Source organism: Dama dama, chromosome 10, assembly GCF_033118175.1.
Source record: "Dama dama isolate Ldn47 chromosome 10, ASM3311817v1, whole genome shotgun sequence".
Lineage (NCBI taxonomy): Eukaryota > Metazoa > Chordata > Mammalia > Artiodactyla > Cervidae > Dama > Dama dama.
In genome coordinates, this window is record NC_083690.1 from 2,985,682 (window position 1) to 3,002,760 (window position 17,079).

Consider the following 17,079-nt stretch of genomic DNA (forward strand, 5'->3'; position numbering starts at 1 on the left):
TCCTTCTGCCCTGGACCCCCATCCAGGCCTCACGTGACATCTAATCATCTCATCTCCCTGGGTCCCTCTGGGCTGGGACAGAGCCTCGGGCTCCAGGCTCATCTCATGTATTTCCTGCCCAGGCCCAGAATCCATTCCAGCATCAATCTCTGAGGAGCCTGCTCCCTTTCCTGCAGGAGGAATTGGACCCAGATCTGGGCACAGGGTGTGCTTATTGATCCTGGGGTGTCGTTGCTCCCAGACCCCGGCAGCGGACAGACCAGGCTGTGTGCACTGACCGATGCCTGTCCTCATACCTGCATCCACACAAAGCCACACCTGGCTCCAGACTCAGGTCTCCACCTTGGATGCATTTGCTCAGGGGAACCACCCCTCAGGTGAAAAGCCGGCTCCCTGCCAGTCCCCATCCTGACACTCAGCTGCTCATGACCAACCTGGACGCCTCCCCGCGCCTGTGGGAACTGACTTTATCAGCACAGCACGTGCTGCATGCGGCCCCTCAGCCATTAGTCTCAGGGCCCAGCTCAGGCCCAGGGTGACCGGGGCAGCTCCTGGGGCAGAGGGAGGTGGTTCCACACACTCATGAATGGGGGTTGTCCTGCCGTGTCTGCCTTCCGTCCTGGGCCCCCCTGAACTGAAAGGTTGTTTTAATTTGCAGATACTAACGCTCACTGTGAGCTGTAAAGGTCTGTGGATTTCAGCAAGTACACTGTGTCACATGTCTACCACACAGTGACGCTGCTCCCCACTTCATGCAGAGATTAAGATTTTAAACCAAGACATCAGGCATTTCCAACAGGAAAGTGCACATTAATGTTGAAACGAGAATATAAGCAGTCTGCTGCCCCCATCTGTCTTCTACCCATCACACTGTCTCCCAACGCATTTAAAATACTTTTATTTGGACAAAAACTGTACCTTCGGGAAAGATCAAAGCTTTTAAAGTAAGCCAAGTCCGTCCCTACAACCAGGAAAGTTCCACAGATGTCCAAGAAGCACGGGTTCCCCTCTGACTCGGAGAATGGCAGGAGCTGCTTCACGGTCCCCTAAGGAAAAAGGAGGGGACAGGGACCTCAGGGGGGGCTGCAGTCACAGGCCCCACCCCTTGCTGGAGTCTCAACCCCACGTGGGAGGATGGGCCCTGTCATCAGGGAATCCCTGGTGCTTCTGGTCGCGGGGAGGTACAGAGCAGCCAGGTCAACAAGCAGGTGCGCACGTGACTCAGCCTGAGCACGTGCAGACAGGTGACGGAAGGGATTCAAAAAGAAAATGATCTAGGTGGCAGCAGGTGGAATTCCATCCGCTCGGGTTGATGCAAGAGATGCTGCCCATGAGGTCTTAGGTTAATGCCCCAGTGAAGCTGACTGTGTGGCTAGTGGTCACCTCTGGGGGAGGCCGTGAGTGGAAGGGGTGGTGATCACCTCCCAGGTATGTCCATCTGTGAAAACTCATGAGCCGCACGCACAACATGCCTACTTTCCTGTGTGTCCATCATATGCTAGTAAATGCCTGAGAACAGGTCTTGTCTGGGGGGCAAGTTAAAGTGAGCCTTGGGGGGAAGGCCAGCCACTGGAGAGCTGCACTGGCCTTCCAGAAGGAGAAGGAGCCAGGTGGCAGGAAGGAAGGCAGGCCCTGAGGCGGGCAGCAAGCAGACACCACATTGGGCATCAGTGCAGGCCAAGGGAAGAGTCAGAGTCTGTTCTACATGAAGCTGGAAGACTCTGGAGGGTTCTGAGCCACAGGTGACTTAAAATCATTTATGTTTTAAAGTGTTATTCTTCCATACATCCCACTATTATTATTTTGGAAAGAGTGACCAGAGTCAGGCCTGAGCTTATAAGCAGAGCTTATGCTTTTGGGTATCTTGTGCATGGATTGACCCCTCTCCTTGGAGCTGAGATGGGTTCCCGGCTCAATTTGAAACAGGAGGGAACGGGGCAGGGCACAACTTATGAAAGAATGACACAACCCAAGGACACAACATAAACCAATTAGAATCAAATGGGTCCAAGGTGGAAGACTCCATTTCCCTGTGGCTCAGATGGTAAAGAATCTGCCTCCAATTCGGGAGACCTGGGTTCAATCCCTGGGTCAGGAAGATCCCCTGTAGAAGGGAATGGCAACCCACTCCAGTATTCTTGCCTGGAGAATCCCACGGACAGAGGAGCCTGGCAGCCTACAGTCCATAATGTTGCAAAGAGTAGGACATGACTGAGCAATTAACACTTTCACTTTCAAAATGGCAGTAAAGTCAGCTTCCCCTAGACTTTGATCCTCAATCAAAGCTAAATGACCACCCAAAGGCACTATGACAATTCCAAGACACCAAAAGTCAAAAGACAGAAAAGTGGGTGGTGGCCCAATTCCTGGAAATCTCTACCCCTTCCCCCAAATAGCTGGAATAATCCTCCAACTCATTAGCTTATGAATTACCCAGCCCATAAAAGCTAACCACACCATATTTCAAGGCCTCTGCACTTGCCCTCTGTGATGGCCCACACTGCCTGTAGAGTGTGTTTCTCTCTGAATAAACCCACTTCTTACCTGTTACTTTGTCTCTCACTGAATTCTTTCTGCAATGAGACATCATGAACCTGAGCTTTATCAGATCCTGCAACTAGGTGTGTGACCTCAGTGGGAAGACTGTGGGTTTTGGCTGGTTTGAGTCCCAGCACGTGGGTTCAAGTCCCAGTCTGAGGTAAATGGTTTTACGTTCAACCAATGCCCAGTGAGTGTCTGCTTGGCTTGGCACTGGGCTGGGAGCAGAAAGGCCAGGGGAGGGGTTTCCCACAGAACTTAGTGGGCTCCTCATACCAGGAACAAAGACTCAGGGAGTCTTTATTGAATTTATTACAATATTGCTTCTGTTTCATATTTTGCTTTTTTTTTTTGGCCATGAGGCATGTGGGAGCTTAGCTCCCTGACCAGGGTTCAAATACATACCCCCTGCATTGGAAGGCCAAGTTTTAACCACTGGACCAACAGGGAAGTCCCTGACACATTCCTTTCGATAAAAATTTTAAAAGGTTAAACTCTTGTCTATGGTCAGATGCTCCTAAATTCCCACCATGATTTCCAGCTTGACTCTCACCCCTTCCCAGCATGCTGTTCTCTTTTCCCAGCATGCCTTTTGTCCCTTCCCAGAATGCCTTTCACCACTTTCCCAGCATGCATTTCACCCCTACCAGCAACCTTTCACCCTTTTCCCAGTAAGCTTTTCACCTGTTCCCTGAAGGCCTTTCTGTTTTCTCCCAGTATGCCTTACGCCCCTTTCCCAACATGCTTTTCACTCCTTTTCCAGTATGCCTTTTGTTGCTTTCCCAGTGGACCTTTCATTCTCTTCCTGTATGTCTTTCACTCCTTTCCCAATATGCTTTTCATTCTCTCCCAGTATGCCTCTCACTCACCTTCCTAGCATGCCTTTCACCCCTACCAGCAACATTTTGCCCTTTTCCCAGTGTGTCTTTCATTTTCTGCCAGCATGCCTTTCACCCCTTTCCCGACATGCCTTTCACCCCTTCCCAGCAGGCCTTTCCCTCTCTCCCCATATGCCTTTCACTCCTTTCTCAATATACTTTTTGTTTTCTCCCAATATGCCTCTTATTCCTTTCCTAGTATGCCTTTTGCTGATTTCCCAGCATACCTTTCAATCCTTTCCCAATATGTCTTTCATTCTTTCCCGGTGTGCCTGCCACCCCTTCTCAGCAGGCCTTTCCTTCTTTCCTGCATGCCTCCACCTTCCAGCTGGAGTTCATCTCTCTAATAACCCAGCTGCTCCTTCACCTGTTGCTAGCAGGGATCCTTCCTACCTCAGCTTTATGTCCACACCTAATGCCCCTTCACCACTATCAGCAATATGCAAGCCACATCCCTCCAGCCTCCCCACCTGCCCTCTGACCTGAACCTGGCCAGGCATCTCTTGAGGCCCAGATCCCTCCCTGCAGTTCCCGCAAGAGGCTCATGGGACTGCGGCTGCCTTCCCTACTTGTCAGGTCTCTATTCCAATGCCTCCCCCTGTAATACTTCCCAACACCCTCCATACTTTACTGTGCTCCTTACCATCTGACCCTCCTGCTAGAAACTAGAACTGCAGGGAAGCTCCTTCAGGAGTTACTGAATGGAGAAGGGGAGGTATAAGCCTGTGGGGTATAAGTGCAGGCCAGACCTCAGGAAAGAACTCAGAGCTGGACACAGTGGTCACAGAGTGAGAACTAAACCAAGAGCACAGCAAGTGTCCTCAGCTGTGATGCAGAACACTGCACGTGTGGGGTGAATGGCCTCCCCTGAAAGATACACCCACTTGGATGTAAACATGACCTTATTTGGAAAAAGGGTCTTTGAAGATATAACCAAGGATCTCAAATGGAGACAACTCTAGATTAGGGTGGACCCTAAATCCAGGGACAAGTGTCCTTCTCAGACACAGGGAGAAAGCCATGTAAAGATGGAGGCAGACACCTCGCTATAGGCTACAGAAAGCAAGGAATGCCGGCAATGCCAGCAGCTGGATGAGGCATGGGACGAACTCTCCCCCAGAACCGCAGAAGGAGCAGCCTTGCCCACACTTAGATTTTGGACTTCTAGCCTCCTGAACGGTGGTGAGGAAGATAAATTTCTATTAAGCCATTCAGTTTGTGGTCACTGTTTACGGCCAGTTCAGGAAACTAATACTCCGTGTCAGCCCCAGGGATAAAGCAAGTGTGCACGGGATGCGGGCAAGCAGGGGTTCCCCTACTGCACCCCCTGTAGGGGACAGAATGGTGTGCTAGAGCCTGTGGTCCTGGAGGTATATGCATGGCTCCCACCCTCGACATGTGCAGGAAAAGGTCTAAAGATGTGGCCCAAACTGACGGCCCCTCAGTGCTCCAGGTGCACATTAAACCGCACAGCTTCCCCCCATTTCATAATCCCATGCACTCAAGGATGAGCCAGGCAGTCCTTTTCAGGGCTAAGGGCCACTGCCTTACCTCCTGATTTTTGAAGTCACAAGAGCTGTTGATGGAACGGCTATGTGAGAATCCATTTTTACAACCAGACACCCAGTGACGGGATCTGATAAGGCTGGGTGAAGTCACTAAGCAGGCTCTGGCTTGATTTAGATGTGGCATTTTAAACTCTGCTCTAATTGTCTTGAACGTCATAGGCCACTCACTGGAGAGCAGCCATTTACCTGCCAGGTTCGAACTTGGACTCTGTTTGGCTCCACTGTATAAACGTTTTCTTCATGCATGGCTAACACTGGAGACTCACACAGGAAGGACCCTAAAATGACAGACAGAAGTCATCACAGCGGCAGCTAGTCTTGTCAGAGCTCCTGAGAGTTTTGGAAGCATTCTCACACTAAAACTAGAACTCTTTAGAGTGCTTGATGGGAAAGACTGGAATCTAGCAGAAAACAGTTTCTACAACTAAGGTGATAAAGAAGAGCCTCAGGCTATAAAGATGGGGAGAAGGGGCAGAGGTGCGGCATCGTCAAGAATATTCTCACGTGTGTGCCCTACTGTGCCTTGGCCCCACAACAGCCTTGTGAAAGGTGTGTTTTCTTCATCTTGGAAAGTGAGGCTCCAAGATACAGGGACTGCCCAGGGCCACGGCTGCCAGTGCCGGCCTGATGGGGCACCCAGTGCCAGGCACCCGGCCTCACCACTCACTGACGGCCTCGCCTCCTCCCTCCCGGCGAGCAGCTGGTGCTTCCCACAGCACAGCCTCTGTGACAGCACCACTGTCCAAGAGGCAGCTCATTGTACATGGGACTCTGGAGGCCACCAGCTCTAGCCCAGGCACGAGAACAGGCATGGGGTCTCCCGGTGGCCCAGGACCTGCCCTCTGCCAGTGCCTCAGAAACCAGCACCCCCACCCGCATCAGACGCAAGACCCTCCAGGGGCTAAAAAGACTCCCACCCGCATCAGACGCAAGACCCTCCAGGGGCTAAAAAGACTCCCACCTGCACTGCGTAATGTGGCTCCAGACGGCTCAAAGATCACCACCTGTTTTCCATTCCAGACAGCAACAGCATCCTATGAAGAGCCACGGAAATGAAAAAGCAACTGGTCACTGGGGCCTCACTGTCCCCAGTGACCCTAACAACTGGCCAGGGCTTCTGTCTACATCGACAACCCTGCCCCCCACCCACAGGTCACCCTAGTAGTGACCTTGGTGGCGAACACTCCGCTGACGTGCATGTCTGTGCGCAGGCTGTGGGTCACCCCCGTGGACAGGAAATACACGCTGAGGAGGCTCGGTGAGACCTGCACGGCAGCCACCTGCTGGTGGAAGTGGGACGACATGGCCTGCTCGCGGAGGATGAGCACGGAGCTGATGCTGTTCACGGCCAGGAGGCTCTTCCTGGAGCCCCACTTGGTTTCCACAAGGAGAGACACCACCGAGGTGTGAACAGAAAGGAGAGGTGCAGTCAGGGCAATGTCACAGGTATGAAGATTCATAAACAGTCTCCAAGCACTGCTTCTTCTTATTATTTAAAGTGAAAGTGAAGTCGCTCAGTCATGTCCGACTCTTTGTGACCCCATGAACTGTAGCCTACCAGGTTCCTCCGTCCATGGGGTTTTCCAGCCAAGAATACTGGGGTGGGTTGCCATTTCCTTCTCCAAAATTGCTCTAAGATATCCCTAAACTATTTACCATGTAAGTTTCATTTCCTGATTAGATTAATTAAACTTCATCTTTAAAAGTTCAGGGAGCTCCCTGAGGGTCCAGTGGGCAGGACACTGCCCTCTCCTGGTCGGGGAGCTAAGATGCTGTATGCTGCAGGCCCGTATCACACAGAGCAGAGCTGAGAGGCCAGGCCCAGGATGGCAGGCGAGGAGCCCGGAGGGCACAGCAGGCCTAACTGGTGAGAACTGTGAGAACACAAATGCCCATTTCTCTTGGAATTGGGCACAGAGTTAAATGGAGAAAGACAGACTGAAGAAAATCTACCGAGTTTAGAGAGAAGAGCAGAGTCTGTGGCAGGTGAGCCTGGCGGGCAGGTTTGGCCAAGATGCCCGGGGAGGGGCGGCCGCCAGCATCTCTCACCGCTCAGCTCCGCACACAGGCCAGCTCCAGGTGGGTGTGGGGAGGCTCTATCTTGGGAATGGAGCCTGACCACATGGACCAGGCCTTCACCCCAGCTTGCTTCTCACAGGGAGGCAGTCCTGGACCAGAGGCTCCGGTGCCAAAAGCCGCTGTCCCCACAGGCAGGCTCTGGAGCAGCAAGCTCCCAACACAAGCAGCTCTATCTAAAACAGAGCATGGGCAAGAGAGCAGCGCCCGGAGAGCGGTGGAGGTCTGGAGCATCAGGAGGAGGCTGGGGCAGGCGTTCCCCGCGGCTTAGCAGTAAGGACTCGGCACTCTCACTGCCAGGGCCGGACTTTAACCCCTTGTCGGGGAAATAAGATCTCACAAGCCGAGGGGCATGGCCAAAATAACATAAGCAAAGAAAAACAGATGATGGTAGAGATAAAAGGATGGGTAGATAGGTAAAATAGATAAATATAGACTACCACAGACCCACAACCGTTTATCTGACTTCTGACCCAACAGGCCTTTATAAATATTTTATTGTTGCTCTTTTTTAATCTTAAGTTGAACAATTGACAAAAATAGGTTCAAAGCCAATTACTGCTTCCACTTGTGCAGAAAGTGAGGGCCCCCAGCACCCCATAGGGTGTACCTTTATCTGCATGATGTTTCCTTCCAGCTCAGTGTGGGTCTGAAGGGTCCACTTTTCTTTGCCCTCGGCCCCGTGGCCATTCGGGAGGCCTGGCACTTTTCTCCACATGGCTACTCGCCCCTTGTCAGTACCTGCTGCCAGGAGACCTACATGTAAAAAGAGAGCTCACCTTAGCTGAGTCGGAAAGGGATAAAATGGCAGCAGGCTCCCTCCTCTCACCTCCCTTCCAGACGTATCAGCCCGCCCAGTGGCTCTGCAGCCACTTACCCGGCTGCTCCTCTTTGCAGGAGCTCACTGCCGTGGCGACAGTGCGTGTACACACGCATGAGTGTGTGTGTGGGAGGGGCCACACAGGACTTGGCACCTGGTGGGCACAGAGGTGCTGCTCCCATGCATCTCCTATTCCACTGTGTATGTGTGCACGGGTGCACACGTGTGTACATATACGCACATATATGTTAATACACACACACATATAATGTTCCTCACGCTCTTTCCCGAGGTTTCAGGAGGAACAGACACCCATTCCCGCAGCTGGATGGTCACATTCCCGACCTCTCTTGCTTGTCACAGCACCCGCCTCTCTCTTGCTCTGGGCTGACCATCCTCGAGTGGCTGGTTCTCAGGAGTCCCTGACGCCAGAGGTCTCACCTTTAACTTTACAGTAAGAAACGCAATTTATATTCTCTCCTTTTTCAAAACCAAACTTCTCCTCTGGACTCAGGACGTAGCTCTCCCCTCGTTCTAAATCCCAGAATCTACAAGGCAAGCAGGAAAGCCTGTGTTAGTGTGTTTCCCTCAGCTCCGAGGGTCTTGTTCAACTTGCAGACTAAACTTAAAAAATCAGGAAAAAGACACAGCCCTTCAGACTCTGCAAAAAAATATTTCTCATCATCACGCTGTCTGTTAGGCCTTGTTCATGACCAAAGGGAGATGCTGCCAATGCAGAGGGTCCCTGTGGGACACCAAGTCAGGAGCTCCGAGCACCCGAGCCCGGGAGACCCCTGATGTCACGTGGACTTGATGCACCAAGAGGCCGCGACATGGGTTTCCACATACACAGGGGCAGGGGCAGAAAGGCAGGGGACGGCAGGACACCATGGGGCGGGCGTTGGGGCTCTGACTGTCCTGCTCATCCACCTCGGGGCTGGTTACACAGACACGTCCAGCTGGTGACAATTTGCCATCATTCGTGTGCTGGTCTCTGTGTACGTTAGGCTCCAGTATGGGACCGACTCACAAGAGTGCTGGGGACAGACTTCTCCCTCCAACCCCACGGGGTTGGCTCTCACCTGAGTGCCGTCTCCCCGAGGGCGGTCACGAGCAGGCTGCCGTCGATCAGCGTGATGTCTGCCCGGTGGCCCGTCTTCCCACTCAGCTTCACCTGCACAACAACAGCCACCTGAGAGGAGGTGTCGCCCGTGTGGAGGCTGTGTCACTGGTCAGGGGCTGGACTCTGTTGGCAGCGACTCCACGGAGACTGCCCACGCAGAGGAAGCGCAGGCGGCCCCAGCCTTTCAGGCCAGAGCAGTTAATGGGGCCTCTCATGGGGGAGGCACCCTCACACCCATGCGCGGAGCCAGTGAGGGGCCACGGGGTGATTTGAACCCAGGTCTATGGACTCAGTGACCAAATTTCAGCTGCTGTGGAGACAGAGGTGCACAAGGGCCCTGAACACACTGACTTTCTGCGTCCACCAGTCCACGTCCGGGGAGGTTCAGGGTCCCTGAGAACCTGGAATCCGTGGGTGGATCCGAGAAGCCACAGGAGGGTGGCAAGCGGTCCCTAGGGAGCTGTACATGCTGCCTGACCACACCGCAGGCTCTGGGCGTCCTCCTGCGAGCAAGCCCCTGGGTCAGGGGTGGGGTACCCACAGGGATGGTGGGGTGTCCAGAGTTGCAACCGTCACATGTGTGGGCCAGCCATGGTGGGAACACTGGTGACAACCCCTAAGGTCTGCACATGGCCAGGCATCCCCACCACAGACCCCTCGCCTTCTGAGGCTCACCGCCCCTCCCCCCAACGTCTCCCCGACCTGTGACTGCAATGGTCTACAACAAATAAGGCACCAAAGCTCTGGTGACCCTGCAACATGGACTCCTCAGCCAAGATGAAGCAGGGGTGAGGCAGGCCAGAGGGCACCCCTGGGGTGGCCCACGCACCTTCATCACCTCCTCGGCCGTGCCCTCGGGCGTCACTGTGAACAGGCAGAGCAGCAGGCTGTCCGTCACCGCCACCAGCGCCCCCCTCTGCTCCAGGTAGAACAGCGTCTGGATGGAGCTGTCTGTGGATGCTACCTGGGCCGTCCTGCCTTTCTCGTCCACGTGGTGCATGGTCCCTGTGAAAGAGCCATGGGTCCATGGAAGCTGGGTGCTCCCATGGCCATTCTACCTGCTTAAGGACACTTTCAACATAAGCATTTTCATCACAATCATTTACAAATAAGCCATTTTAAAAACCACTGGCAGACTTCCCCGGTGGTCCAGTGCTTAAGTCTCCATGCTCCCAAAGCAGGGGGCCTGGGTTCGATAGCTGGTCAGGGAACTAGATCCCACATGCCGCAACTAAAGATCCAAGGCAATAAAATAAAATAAATTAATTAAAAACAGAACAACACTGGCCTGTAGCTGCTACACCTGCTATCTTGTGCGTCAGTCCAGCCTGGGCTGCTGCCCCTGCCATCCCCTCCACCACCGTCTGGCTCTCAGTGACCGCCCTCCTGATGCACAGCCTCCACGCTCCGGTCATGTCTGTCTGCCTCAGCCACGACCTTCCCTGGGGCCTCGACCCAGGCCCTCCGTCCCAGGTCCTGGGTATCACAGCCTGCCCCTCTTCCCCTCCCCAGGTCCCTCCCAGTCTGGATCCCTCGCCTTGGCCCTGAGCTGCCTCCTGGTTCTGCTTTCAGGCGAGCTCTCGGGTGGGTTCATCCTGCTGCTCTCAGGAGCCCCTCACCCTCGGGCCCGCTCCCATCTCACTCCCAGAAATGAGCACCTGCTCCATAGACACGTGCGGCGGGCTGGGTGTGCTCGTTCACGTGAGCTCTGCCCATGGGGTGGAGGCGGGGACTGCGTGTTCCAGGCCGTGCCTGGGAGCTGAGGCACAGGGATGGTGGTGCCCAGTGGCACAGAGCCTGGCCCGCAGTGCCCAGCACCAGCGTCGCCCTCCGCCTCAGGGCTGCGCCCCGGTCCCTCCAGCTGCCCTCCTGCAGCTCCGCCCCTCACCCCAACATGCCGGAGTCTCTACCTTTAAGACGACCAGCACCCAGCCCCTGCCTGCAATCACCCGTCACGGTCAAGCTGCCTGGCCACGCGCATCCCAGACCCCATCACCCCGCGCAGCCCCATCTCCTGGGCCCCTTTCCCGCAGCAGACATGACCTGTGAACGTCCCTTGAGAGGACGAGACCCTCACGCTGCGTTGCCGCTGTTGCCTGCCTCCCGGTGTGCCGAGGAGGAGCCGTGTTACAGCCTACAGCACGGCCCAGCCCCCAAAGCTGCCAGTGACCACGGCCAGCAGAGTCCGTCCAGCGCCCCGGTCACGGCCCCAGAGCTGAGTCTGGACACGGGCACAAAGACCACGCAGGCACCCTGGCAGTGACTCGCCTGGGCCCGCGCACCAGAGAGCTTCTTCCTGAAAAACCTTCCAACACACAGAAAAGCTGTTTGTCTCCATCGGGGCCAGGGGCCCAGGATAACCCCGGCACGGGCAGACCAAGGCGTTTGTCTGGGAGGGGCGCACAGCCTGCGGCTTTACACAGACACTCTGTACGCTCGCTGCTGACCGCCAGACGCCCCGAGATGCTGCGGTGTCCCCAACCCCAGCATGCGTCTCACCGTCCGTCAGGCTGACGAAGAACGAGAGGCCCTCCTGAGACCCCATCTTCAAGATGCTCCCGAAGCCGCTCTTCCTCCAGTTAAACATGTCCAGGGCCTTCTCGTCCCCGCTCACTGCCGCCCTGGCCAGCTGAACCAGGTCCCTGAAAGCAGACGGGACGGGGAGCTCCTCATGGCCCCCTGGGTGCAGGCGGGGTGACCACAGATGAGACCCTGACCGCCCCCACCTCCCATGCGGTACTCACTCGCCGGGCGGGGGCAGCAGGAAGATGCAGTGAGTGAGGGGCTGCCCGTACTCGTGCCGCAGCAGCGGCATCCCCTGCACGCGGCCCCGCTGGTCCAGCCTCCACAGGAGCAGGATGCCGAGCTGCAAACCCAAGGTCACATCCTCAGCGCACGGAGGTGACAGCACACCCCAGAGTGTGGGCTCACTGCCTTTCCAATCAAAAGTGTAGCAGGATGACGCGAGCACCGTGAAAAACCCAACAATCCACAGGCTCCACGAGGAGCCAGAAGCTTCTCTGTGCCCTCTCCCGCCTTCAGTCCCTCGAGATCACAAGTGTCACATGTTCAGTTTCAAAAAACAAACCTTTGCTTTGATGACAGACTGATTCAAGGGAAGGTGGCAAAGGCAGTTGGGAGAAGCCCCAGCCCTGCCCCGGTTGCTCCCGTCACCGGGGAGCGCGCCACTAGCGGCAACCTGGGCTTCACGCCGTCCCGGGGCCGCATCCTCACACGCGGGGGGCCACACCTCCTTGGGCTCCTGCTTCAGACACCTGCCCGGTGTGAGGAAGCCTGGCCAGGGGCTCCAGAATGTGCCCCCCGGAGGGATGTGTCTGATGTTTTCCTCCTTGATGACGGGGTGGCAGGTTTGAGAGGGACACCAGAGGGAAAGTGTTGTTGTTGGCAAGTCAGATCGGGGTCGGGCCCTTGACGTGACCTCCCTCACTGGGCCCTCCTGCTTTGAAGGAGTTTGCTGGGTGTGGCCCACACGTAGGAGGGGAGAGACGTCTCACCTCTAGATCATCTGGAGATGTGTCCCATCTCGCCAGCATTTACTGATTTAAGTCATAGAGTCCCATCATCTGGACCCACGGATGTCTAGTTTCTGCTCATGGTTATAACCCAGTATTGCTTTGTGTAGACACTCCAGCTCCGGCCGCTGGGCGCTCTTCCCTCGGCCTCCCCTGTCCATTTCACACGGCCGTTGCTGTAGGTGTGTGAGCCCCTCCTCGCATCCTGGCTGACAGACCCTCTGGGCTCACGGTCCTGCCCCAGCCCAGGACCAGCTGCTTCTCCTAGGAGCCCTAGTTCCTTTTACTGGCAGAGACCAGCCAAGACCTGGGTGCCAGGTGTGCTGTACATCAGAGCCTCAGGGTCTCAGATTAACAGTCCAGACAAGTGCCAGAGAAGTTCAGGCTGGGAGAGACCATTTGGCCTGGGAGCAATGGTCCACGAGGGCTTCTGGCTGCGGACGAGCCTGGCTGTGCGGAACGGCGCCGCTGCTATCACAGCAGGGCAGCTGCGCTTCGCAGCCCAAGCCATCCTGAAGCCGCGTCTCCTGCTCCAGGTCAGCGGGCATTTTAGCAGACGGCGAGGCCATCTTCTCTCCCTTCATTCAAGTCGCTTTCATTCCAATATCCCCAAAATTGGATAACATCACTTAAGTGTACATGAAAAGAGGATCTTCAAATAAGTGGGCCTTATAAAGCAACCTATACAGTGGATCTCCAAGAAAAGCATGTTAAGAGTGGACATAGTATGTAACCTGAGTGTACATACAATCTAAATCATGTATCATTAGTCTGATTCTTCTATTTTTTAAAAAAAACCCACTTTTGGCTGTGCTGGGTCTCAGTTGCTGAGTGCAGGCTGTCTCTAGTTGCAGCGAGGGGGGAGACTCTCTAGAGTGGGTGGGCTTCTCCTTGCGGGAGCTTTTCTTACTGCGGAGCACAGGCTCTAGGGCCCGTGGGCTTCAGGAGCCACGGCTCCCGGGCTCGAGAGCACACGCTCAGCAGTCGTGGCATGCGGGCTTCGTTGCCCCACACGTGCCACATCTTCCCAGATTAGGGATCAAACCCGTGTCCCCCGCATAGCAAGGCGGATTCTTCGCCGTTGGATGACCAGGGAAGGCCAAACAGATTCTTCTTGACTTTGCCAGCTTTATGAAGACAAGAATAAAAGCACTCTTGGTTTCTTTGTGTTTAGAAATTACTTTTAAAATGCCCTGCAAGTGCAGCTGGGCAGCACTTTTTTCTTTTCTGGCCGTGCTGCGCCGGTCGTGGGATCCTAGTTCCTGGACCAGGGATGGAACCCAGGCCCTACCAGGGAGACTGCTGAGCCCCAACCACTGCACCGCCAGGGAATTCCCACCCAGCACTTAGTTTTTAACACAGTAACTGACTGTTTTACCAGCACATGCAAGCGTCGAGCTGACGACCCCTCTGGCTCCTGAGCGGCCATGCACACTGCACGTCCAGGCCCCGACAGCTGCTCTGGGGACATGTCTGGGGCCCAGGCCCTGGAGTGGTGGGTTCGGCTCAGAGGCCTGCAGACCCCCATTCGGACACGAGGACAGACACACCACGGGGGGTGGGGGAGGCCATGGGAGGCCCTCTCTTGTCTCCAGGAACCAGGCAGACACGACTGCCAAGTGGAAGACAGCAGAGCAGACGCCTCTGGGCCCCACCACTCCTGCGGGCCGCTCTCTGGGTGGAGAGCAGCTGCCATCCGTCCCAAGTCAGTGCACGCAGACCTCCTTCTCGGCGCCTGCCCTCCAGTTCAGCTCCCACCCCTGTAGACGTGGGACGCTCTGAGGCTCCCAGACTGGGCTTTCTTGCTGCATCTGGTGAGTCTCAGGGTAACCAAACCAGACCTCTGGTATAAGAGTGGAGAAGACCCTCGGCCAAGCCTGGGGAGCCGGCATCTCGGGGGTCGCTGTTCTCAGCGTGTCTATTCACTTGTTAGTACATCTCTTCCTGTCAGAGTCCAGTATTAAATTGGGACACAACTGCAGATCTTCTGAGACAAGGACCAGGTATTTTTGTTCTGAAATCCTTTAACTTCAGAACTCGGTCAGCGGTGACCTGGGCTCTGGGTCGCGCTCGAGTCATCTGCTTTGTCAGTTGTTTCTCCTTTCTTCAAGATGCGAATGGTGATGTTCAAGGACCCTGACTGCTTTTATCCCCATGGGGGATTTTCAGGGCAGGGAGGTGGGGAAGGGGTAGGAGTCCACAGGAGAAGGAGCCTGGGGTGGGGCAATGTCACCAGGTGTGAATCGAACAGAAAAACAAGAAAGGTCTGGAAAAAAGGAACAAGTAGAACAGGGAAGAAGCGGTATGAGCAGAAAGCAAGTATAAATGGCTTTCTAGGTAACATTCACCCTCAGGAGGAAGAGAAATGCACGCAAACTAAAACACAACTGAGACAGCACTTCTCCCACAAGATCCTGAGTTGGTCACAACACACGCGCGGGTTGGTGTGAGCCGGTCAAGCCCCACAGAGGGAGCTCTGGGTACAGCGATCCAACCACAAGGGCACGCCCCGGGTCCCACCTCGCTTCAGGACTTTCTCTAAAAGTTCGCAAGTGCGGAAGGACAAAAGCATGAGGACAGCTGTCCTGTCACCTTCCAACAAAGAACTGAAGACTGCTTTTCCACAGAGGCTGCAAAGGCAAACGGTAACAGGTTCATGGAACAAAAGGCAGGTCTAAAGAGAGTGAGGAGGCTCGCTGTCTGCCGCTGTGGAGAGTGGAAGACCCGGCTTCCAATGAAAAGTCTGAGCACAGCAGTGTGCCGGGTGCTGCTGCTCACGCGACAAGGATCCAGGAAAACAGGGAGGGGACGGTGTGACCTGTGTGAAGACGCACACAGTGGTCGGGAGATAGCCACATGGATCTGAACCATGGGACTTGCTACAGTTACGAGCTGGACCCCTCAAAACGCTGATGTCATCAAAGACCAAACAAGAGACAGAGAGAGACGGAAGAAGAGAGCAGGGGCCAGCTACGATGGAAGGAGATGAAAGAGGAAAGACGGCAGAGTGCGTGCTGGGCGGCCCCAGGTGAGGACAAGCTACCGGGATGGCAGAAGGAGCCGCCACGCTGACCACAGCGGGGAGCGGGTGGGCCTCGCCCTCCTGTGCAACAGCATACGTGGTTACGCGCAGAGGAGATGGATGCCAAGGCATCGAGGGGTGAAGTGTGACGTCTGTGACAAACTCCCCAACATGCAGGGGGAATACAGACACCCAGAGAGCTGATGTGTCGAAATGTTAACAGCTACTGAACTCACAGTGAGGGCACAAGGGTATTCCTTGTATTGCTCCTTCCTCTAACGTCTGTGATTTTTCAAAACTGGAAGCTGGGGAGAGAACGCACTGCATGCTCCTGTGTGTTCCCGTAGGAACCCGGAGAGACATGAAGGAGCCGCAGGTGCCAGGGGCGGGGTGTGGTGAGGAGAGTGTTCGCAGTGTATACCTTTTAGCATTTTTTGAGCTTTGAAACATGCAAACATATTACCTTGAAAGTACAAAAGAAACAAACACACCGTACACTTTCTACTGTCCCTTTTGAAGCAAACAGGTCTAGACCAAGTCTCTCAGCCTGGGCACTGCGACGTCTCTGGCTGCTGATTCTCTGCGGTGGGGTCTGCCTTGAGCACTGGCGGAGGCTGAGCAGTAACTCTGGCCTCCACTCACCGGATGACAGCAGAAAGCACCCCCTCCCTTATGACGAGGAACAATCTCTCCAATGTCCCCTGGGGCCATGTCGACCTGCTTAGGAGGCCCCAGGCAAGATGATGGGGACCAGGGACTCCTGGGCAGCAAAGCAGTGTGCTCAGAGGGCACACTGGGGTTCGGGGTACCTGAGGCACCACCCCATCTGTGTGACTGTAGTTATCTAGAGATGTTCATTTACAAAATTTCACACTTCTGCCACAGAGTGAGAAGGCAGAATAACACTTTCAAATCTTGCTCCCAACATAAAACACAGCCTGCCGTGATTGCTGACAAGGTCAGCGGAGCCCGGCAACCACGCGTCGCTGACAACCTGGCCCCTGAGAGCCTCCCTCGTCCCTGAGAGCACACACAGGCGAGGCTGAGACCCCGAGTGGGCCGCCACGCATCTGCTCACCCTGTCCCCCGACACCAGGCAGTTCCCGTTGGGGCTCCAGGCGAGGATGGCAATGTCGGCCGTGTGCGTGGCGGGGACCGCGTGCTGCTCCTTGTCCTGCTTGTTAAACATGACCACTTCTCCAGACTCCCAGCCAATAGCCAGGATCAGCCGCGTCGGGTGCCAGCACAGGGAGGTGACCCGGAACGACCTCTCGACGTGCGTGTCTGGCACGCGCTCGCCCTGCGACACACGAGGTAAAGCCCTTGTTACGGGGAACGGCGGTGACTACGTATTTCTGCCTCATCAGTGGAATGACATCAGGTAGAGGGTACAATAAGCTGCTTATTAAGGAACAGTCTAATTATCATAGAAACACCCATCTTGCCTCAGCTGAACTATGACAGCACAAGGGAAACATTTAACCAACCCCACAAGCCAACTTATCAATAAAACTTTATTTA

At 55.1% G+C, this 17,079-nt stretch overlaps 1 protein-coding gene across 3 annotated transcripts in view; it reads right to left on the minus strand.

Annotated features, from left to right (window-relative positions):
- IFT140 (intraflagellar transport 140) overlaps positions 1–17,079 on the minus strand; it is a 53,523-nt gene that overhangs the window by 31,167 nt on the left and 5,277 nt on the right. For all 3 annotated transcript variants that reach the window (XM_061152499.1, XM_061152500.1, XM_061152497.1), the window contains exons 3-13: positions 16,637–16,858; positions 11,748–11,869; positions 11,503–11,645; positions 9,833–10,008; positions 8,963–9,054; positions 8,322–8,428; positions 7,671–7,816; positions 6,154–6,357; positions 5,946–6,018; positions 5,171–5,262; positions 919–1,046 (exon numbers count right to left, since the gene is read on the minus strand). In XM_061152499.1, coding sequence (XP_061008482.1) covers positions 919–1,046; positions 5,171–5,262; positions 5,946–6,018; positions 6,154–6,357; positions 7,671–7,816; positions 8,322–8,428; positions 8,963–9,054; positions 9,833–10,008; positions 11,503–11,645; positions 11,748–11,869; positions 16,637–16,858 — 1,505 coding nt within the window. The remainder of the gene's footprint in view (positions 1–918; positions 1,047–5,170; positions 5,263–5,945; positions 6,019–6,153; positions 6,358–7,670; positions 7,817–8,321; positions 8,429–8,962; positions 9,055–9,832; positions 10,009–11,502; positions 11,646–11,747; positions 11,870–16,636; positions 16,859–17,079) is intronic.